At 43.0% G+C, this 7,857-nt stretch overlaps 1 protein-coding gene across 5 annotated transcripts in view; it reads right to left on the bottom strand.

Annotated features, from left to right (window-relative positions):
• Positions 1-5,429, bottom strand: part of EDEM3 (ER degradation enhancing alpha-mannosidase like protein 3) — a 78,033-nt gene extending 72,604 nt beyond the window's left edge. For 4 of the 5 annotated variants that reach the window (XM_004767953.3, XM_004767952.3, XM_045074291.1 and 1 more), the window contains exon 1: positions 5,032-5,428. In XM_004767953.3, the coding sequence (XP_004768010.1) occupies positions 5,032-5,192 (161 nt within the window). In that variant the 5' untranslated portion in view covers positions 5,193-5,428. Of the gene's footprint in view, positions 1-5,031 lie in introns of all 5 variants that reach the window. The other variant, XM_045074290.1, reaches the window with a different exon arrangement.
• Positions 5,430-7,857: the final 2,428 nt, after the last annotated feature.

The raw sequence follows: 7,857 nt of genomic DNA on the forward strand, positions 1-7,857 counted from the left end.
GGCAGACAGAGAGAGAGAGAGAGGAGGAAGCAGGCTCCCTGCTGAGCAGAGAGCCCGATGCGGGACTTGATCCCAGGACCCTGAGATCATGACCTGAGCCGAAGGCAGTGGCTTAACCCACTGAGCCACCCAGGTGCCCCAACAGGTCTGTCTTAAATGGAAGAATATAGCTGGATATTCTCTCAAGAGAAGGGTGGGTATGTAATGATTTGAAATAACAGTACTCTAACAAGCTTCTTTCATTTTAAATCAAGTCACTAATGCCTCGTTTAATACATACTTATTAACATATGTTTGTTCACACTTTCAAAAGATATACTTTATGATTTTATGATATACTGTCTTCTTTAAAAAATTGTCAGAAGTCAAATAATATTCATGTCTCAAATGAGAAGAGATTTGTGTGTTTTGGCTATCTGTCTTTCTTAAAATCCCCAAGACAACTATTTAAAATGGAGATTTCTGATCCCCACACCAGATTTACTAAGTCAAAATCCATTTATCTGTCTGGACCAATAAATCAGTCTTTCAGTTCAACACTCCCAAGTTTGGGGGCTTGAGGACTACACGAAAAGCTACAAAGTTAATGTTATGGTTAGACAAGGCCAACTATCTCAATAATTAGCAAGGGAAAAATATTTCAGTAATCTTCTATTAACACTTACTATTGTTCCCAAAGCTCCAGTCACTAATAGCAAGAACTGAAGAAAGTGTTAGAGAATATGGCTGGGTATAATTTTATTTTACTTCCTGTTACATTGCAATTGTCATTTTATAAAAACTGTAATCATGAATGATGAAATATTGGTAATAATAAAGCTAGCAGACAGAAAAGAACTAATTTCCAGATCCTAGCTATAATGACCAGCAAAATCAAGTACACTCAAATTTGTAAACTGAATAAATTAAGTCCTGACAAACTTTTTATGAATAATCATTTTAAAATAATCATTATAAACAAGATCTTATCACTTTGCTAAAACATGAGTTATGTCTGTACATATATCATAGAATATGGGCCAAGTTATCTCAGAAAACTATGAAGTATCTTTTTTTTTTTTTTTTTTAAAGATTTTATTTATTTATTTGACAGAGAGAAATCACAAGTGGATGGAGAGGCAGGCAGAGAGAGAGAGAGGGAAGCAGGCTCCCCGCTGAGCAGAGAGCCCGACGCGGGACTCGATCCCAGGACCCTGAGATCATGACCTGAGCCGAAGGCAGCGGCCCAACCCACTGAGCCACCCAGGCGCCCCAACTATGAAGTATCTTAAAGAATTCTTCCACACATTTATTATATTACAGACGATAAAGATCTCTCAAATTAGCTAATGAACCACCAAAAACAATGTTAAAATTTTCCTTTCAAGCACTGGTATCAATAAATGGAATATGGAAATTCTTCTTCCTTTCACTGAAATGGAATCAACACAAGAGTACTGCCAAGAAATAGGAACTCTTTTAACTGGTAATGGCAGTGCCTAGACATGTGCATTAAAGATAACATAAGCTTTAACTGGTTAACCCAAACTTCAAAAGCATTCAGTTTTCATGATTATGAATAAATCACAACTGCATATGAGGACACATTATTTTCCAATCCTTACATTTTTGTAGCACATGGCCATCAAATTTCACAACACATACTTCAAAGTGGAGATATTTAATACTCAGTTGAGCACTCTCTCTCCTAAACCTGTAAGTCCTCAGAGTCATCTTTAAATACAGAATGGTAGTTTACTCTATTAAACAGAAAAAATGTCTCTGTGATGATTTTATTTCTATTCAGCCAGTGAACGGAAATTTATTGGGAATCAGATCCACAGTTTGAAAATTATGTCTTTTTAATTATGTTAAAATAATTTTTATAAGTCAGCTTTTTCTAAAACTACATTGCCTGTCAATGTCTTACAGAAATTGGATAACTTTATACTTCCCTTGTTTTAAAATGAAAAGATTGGGCGCCTGGGTGGCTCAGTGGGTTAAGCCGCTGCCTTCGGCTCAGGTCATGATCTCAGGGTCCCGAGATCGAGGCCCGCATCGGGCTCTCTGCTCAGCAGGGAGTCTGCTTCCCTCTCTCTCTCTGCCTGCCTCTCCATCTACTTGTGATTTCTCTCTGTCAAATAAATAAATAAAATCTTTAAAAAAAAAAAAAATAAAATAAATAAATAAATAAAATGAAAAGATTATATTAACAACTGCTGTAACATTTAAACCACAAAAGCAAAAAACAATGCATTCCAGAAAGGGTAAGACTACATATGATCAAGTAAAAAATTCCACAAACTGGAAGCAATTGAGCAACTGCTTCCAACTTGTGATAATTCCAGTCTTTATCATCCTTGGTTTGGGGGGACAGGAAAAGGGATGAGGCATTTTTTGAGGTTTTTTTTAATCATAAATCACTTGGGCTTTTAAAAGAATCGCACAGGTTCAGGTTCCGGAAGGAAAATTCCCAGAGGGGAAAGCAGTCAAGCAACTGTGTATTTGTGGTTTATAGCTCCAGACTCTTACTCTCAAAATTTAAACTGACACTTCAAGTCATTTTTGTTAAACTTTTCCAGTTAAAAATTAATTCTGACAAAAATGACTTAACTAATGACTTTTCTTCAAATAAAAATTTTTAATACAAAAAAGAAAGAAGAGTGGTAGTCAAATAAGATACTTTCTATCTTTAACAGACCTGAAGCTCTCTTTCTAAGTCTTAAGAAGTGCAACACAGTGGAGAGAACACGGGCTCCGGGGTCATACAGACCTAATCTTGAATACTGAGTCCACCATTTACTAGCTCTGAGTTTGAACAAGTTGATCTTGAGACTCAATTTCCTCCTCTGCATAATGGGGATCACCTCCATTAACAGGGAGGATTAGAGAGAGAACATATATAAAGTGCCTGGCACAGAGCAGGGCATTCATTAAAACAGTTATCAATGACACATTAAATTCATAAAGAGAGAAAATTTAAGATACTAATTAAGAGTTTACTGATCATTTTCTTTGGGTAGCTGACTTTTTTTTTCCCCCCAATCAGGCATCTTTTATTGTTACCTTATTTAAAAGTTAATACAATACTCTTGCAATGATTTAAACAACAAGGAAGTATATAAAACAAAACCTGATGGTTCCATCTCACCTCCATCCTAACCCAGGGGGTAATCATCCTTCCATGTTTTTCTGAGCTTAGACAATTTTTTTTTCTGCTTCTAAAAGAACATGGGATGGTGGGGCACCTGGGTGGTTCAGATGGCCACGTGTCTGCCTTGGGCTCAGGTCATGATCATGATCCTGGGAGTCCTAGGATCTAGCCCCCACATCTCACTCCCTTATCAGTATGGAGCCTGCTTCTCCCTTTGCCCTACCCTCTGCTCCTGCTCTCTCACTGGCCTCTCTCTCAAACAAATATAACCTTTTAAAAAGAAAAATATATATATAGAATGGCACTATACATATTATTCTACAGTTTACTTTTTTTTTTTTTTTTTGGTCTTGGGAATGTATCCTGGATAGCCTTCCAATGATCTACCTCCTCCCTAATGTCTGAATATTATTTCACAATACGGATGCTCCGAATAACAGTCCCATTCTTTCAAAACGCACATCTTGTACACCTATCTATACATCAATAGTGCTTTTATTTCTGTAGGATTGATTCCCTGAGTCGGGATTATTGAATCAAAGAGTACGCACAATTTAAATTTTAGGAGATACTGTCAGTAAGTTACAGCAATTTACACTCCCACCAACTCTTTTCTCACATTTCAACTAGTCAGTACTCTGTGTTTTGTACTTACGAATCCTTTTTTTTTTTTAAGATTTTATTTTTAATTCATCTCTGAATTTAAAAATTTTTTTAATTAAAAAAAAAATTAATTCATCTCTGCACCCAATGTGGAACTCCAACTTACAACCCTGAGATCAAGAGTCACAGGCTTTGGGCGCCTGGGTGGCTCAGTGGGTTAAGCCTCTGCCTTCGGCTCAGGTCATGATCTCAGGGTCCTGGGATCGAGCCCCACATCGGGCTCTCTGCTCAGCGGGAAGCCTGCCTCCTCCTCTCTCCCTCTGCCTGCTGCTCTGCCTACTTGTGATCTGTCTGTCAAATAAATAAATAAAATTGAAAAAAAAAAAAAAAAAAAAAGAAAGAGTCACAGGCTTTACTGACCGAACCAGACAGGCACCCCTGTACTTATTAATCCAATGGGAAAAACAGCTATCTCATTGTTTTAATCTGCATCTCTCACATTTAAGAAGTTGAGTAACTTTTCATGTTTATTGACCATTTGCATTTCCTCCCATGTGGAGGAAATGAACTCTTCACGCTCTTTGCTCATTTTCTTACTGGTTCTTGGATTTTTCCTTATTCCTTTGTGGGACCCAGCGTATATTAGGAATATTGACTCCCAACTAAATGCTGTAAATATAACTGATAGTTTTCTGACACTTTCGAAACTGGTAAAATTACTTTGAGTAAAGTGAACAAGTATATTTAATTGAGACTTCTGAATAATACCATTAAATACTGTTCCATTAGAAAACGTAGTGCAAGAAAACACTGCAAGGAAATGGTAAATGTGTGAAGTTCAAATTCCAATGAACGCCCCCTTTTCCCGTAACAGGTGTAAAGACTATTTCCTTAACTACTCTGAGATCAGCAGCATTTTCCAAGCTGGGAGCTCACTTGTGCGAGACATTCAACCATGTCTCCGACTAAAGACAACCGCAGGACTCTGTCGCGTGGTAACACGGGCAGTAGCCCCCTTCACGGGCCATTGACATGGCAGCTGCGTTGACAAACGGCGGATGGCCTCAAGCAGCCTGCACAGGTCACCGACGGCCCAGGCGACACCCCGACGGCCCCTCGAGGTCGCACTGCAGGCGACGGCCCTCACCTTCCCGGACCCTGTCCTTCCCTCGCGGGGCAAGAACCATCCCAATCGCGACAAGAGAAGCCACTGCGCGCCCGGGTCGCAATGACAGGCACCTCGCCTGTGGTCCGCCTCCTGAGGAAACCCACCCGAGGCTGCCAGGCACCCTTACCCAAGCTTCTGTCTCTCCTCCCTACTCATGGGCGCGGCCCCCGCCGTCCACACGGACGTGGCCGACACCAGGCAGAACGCGGCCGTCGCCGCCACCAGGCTCCATGGCGCTCGCTGGGGGACCGAGGACCCACAGCCCCGGCCGCCGCCGGCTTCGCTCATGGCCCCACGGTTCCGCGCACGCGCAGCGGCTACGCCCGGCCGGTGGGACACATTGCCGGACGCCGGTGGCAAGGGGGCTGCGAGCCGTGCCGAGGGCGGGATGCGGAGCTACGCGAGCGGCAGCCGTCGCCGATCTGCTTCCCGAAACCACAGAGCCGGTCCCCAGCGCCAGCGCTGCCACCGCCCTCCGCCCTCAGCAGCCCCGAGCACCTCCCCCAGCTTTCCGGTGTCGTAGTCTAGGAAACCGCCTCCCCCAACGCTACTTCCGGGTAGGGCCCAAGGCGCTGAGGCTCAGGACCAATGGGAACCGGAACGGAGAGGGGCAGGCTCCGGGAATAGGAGAGGGCATTGGCCGGGAGAAGTGAGACGTGGACAAAAGGCGGGACTGGGGCGGGACCTCTGACTTCGACCCTCCTCCGACCCGTGAACTTGTGACCCGAAGACTACAAGTCCCAGCGTGCACGGCTTCCTCCGGCGCGGTTCTCAATCCGAGTCCGCCTGCCCAAATTTCCACCCAGAGTGGGCGCGCTGCACCCTGGGACGTGTGGTCATCCGAGGGTCACGGGCGGTGCCTGAGACCCTGATTCTCGCTGCGTCTTGCGGCCAGTCCTTCCTCTGGGCCTGTCAGCTGCGGAGTCTGGGGAACCTGTCAACCACGTATCCCTCTTCCTGTGTTTGACGCTTCCCGGAGGGCTGGCAGAATGAGGCTTGCACGTTCCCAGCTCGCTCTTACACGCTTTAGAGACTAGTATTGGGGTTGTCTTTTGCTCTCGGGGGATTACAAAACGGTCACAGCAAAAATGACAACCTTTGACGCAATGTGCTGAGAGTTTTACTTGCGCTCTCTCGTGCAAGCTTCTCGACTCTTAAGAAGTAAGTACCGCCATTCCCATTTTGCAAATGAGGAAACTGAGGCTGAAGAGTTTGGGGGAAGAAGTCCTCATCCCGCTGCTGGATTAGATGCCCAGCCGACCTCTAGGACTGAGGAGTCCTTGAATGGAACCGCATCCACAAGGATTAAAAAGGACACGTACCTGATTAATAACAGTTCTCTAAAAAACTCAGTGCAAGGAGAGTAGAGTGAGCTGCAAAGAAGATTAATGAAGGAAATTGGAACTTGTGATTTATTTTGATCACGGAGTCGGAGTCCCACATTAACTATTGATAAAATGAGTAGTTTCCTCTTGAAAGAAAAACAAACAAACAAACACGTGTGTGTGTGTGAGATAATTCGGTAGATAGGTGCGGAGTTTAGGTGCAGACGTGATCTCTGTGACCACAGGAAATCGCCTACTGATCCCCTCAGTTTCAGTCAGTTCTATTTCTGGAAACGTTTCTCCCTTGATTTCTATCACCTTGCATCATCCACTTCCCTCTCAGACCTACCGTTCATGTGACACCAATGACTCTTCCTTCACTCCCCCACTCTCCTCTTGCTTAGAACGCTGGTGTTCCCTGCATTTTAAGGTTTTCTTTTTGTCTTTTTCCTCTTTGTGCGTTATTCTTTGGTAATTTCTTCCACTCATACGGATTCAGACATCGTATGCCTGTGGTTGATTTCTTAATCCCTATCTGTCCCGATCTCTAGACGCCCCCCAATCTTTGCACTTTCCTAATAGAAATTCCCTTCTCTCTGACCCAGCGTAGCTCAAATCTAGTATGTTCACTGGTTCAGGTTAATGGATTAGAATCATCTTCAACAACTCCTCCTCCTCCTTCAGGGTCCACACCCACTCAGTTGCCAAATTATATAGATTTTACTTCTGCTATCACTACCTGCTGTCATCACTCCTACTTCTGATCCATTCAAGCTTCATTACCTCTTTCCTGAACCATTGCAGTTGTCTCCTAATTATCTCCCTGCCACCCTACTTTTTACCCCATTGTTACCAGAGTTGCCATTAAGGCCTTCCAAACATGTCATCTCCCTTCTATCCCTGCCCTACCCTCAGATTCAAGCGATAGCTAACAAAATCACATGTCCTACCTTTCTATACCTTTGCTCTGACCTCTGCTATCCCACCATCTTTGCCTGTAGAACACTCTACCCATTAAATCTTGGCTCAGATTCCATCTCTACAAAACCCTTTCAAAAGCTTACAGCCATCAGAAGTCACTCCCCCTGTTCTTTCATTGTATTCTATATTTATGATGGCATTTTTCACAGTCACCTATGTCCACTAGATTGTGACTGTTTGGAGGGTATGGAATTCAGCTTAATTATGTGTATGTTCGAAAACTCTGCACTGTGCCTCTGCTGTTACAGATGCTTAATAAATGTTAAATATACTTGTTTCCTTTTTCCTTCAGTTTCCTTATCTATAAAATAAGGACTAATATGGTCCCTCGATCTACTTAGATGAAGGCTATGAAAACACATGAGGTCATTTCTGTACAACATTTAATTTTATTCTTTTTATGCACTTGCAAATCTATTCCATCCGGGATCCTCTTTGGCAGCTTTAAGGATGAAGTTAGCTAAATAAATTACACCTGTGCATTGTTCTTGGCTCCGGCATAAAGAGCATGACAAGGTAAAGGTCAATATCAACTATCCAGTATTTGAAAACTAGGAACAAAGAAAATAGAAAAATAGGGATGCCTAGGTGGCTCAGTTGGTTAAATGTCTGACTTTGATTCAGGCCATGATCTCAGGGTCCTGGGA

The sequence above is a fragment of the Mustela putorius genome, unplaced genomic scaffold (assembly GCF_011764305.1).
Source record: "Mustela putorius furo isolate JIRA1106 unplaced genomic scaffold, ASM1176430v1.1 tig00537335_pilon_pilon_pilon, whole genome shotgun sequence".
In the NCBI taxonomy this organism is placed as follows: Eukaryota; Metazoa; Chordata; class Mammalia; order Carnivora; family Mustelidae; genus Mustela; species Mustela putorius.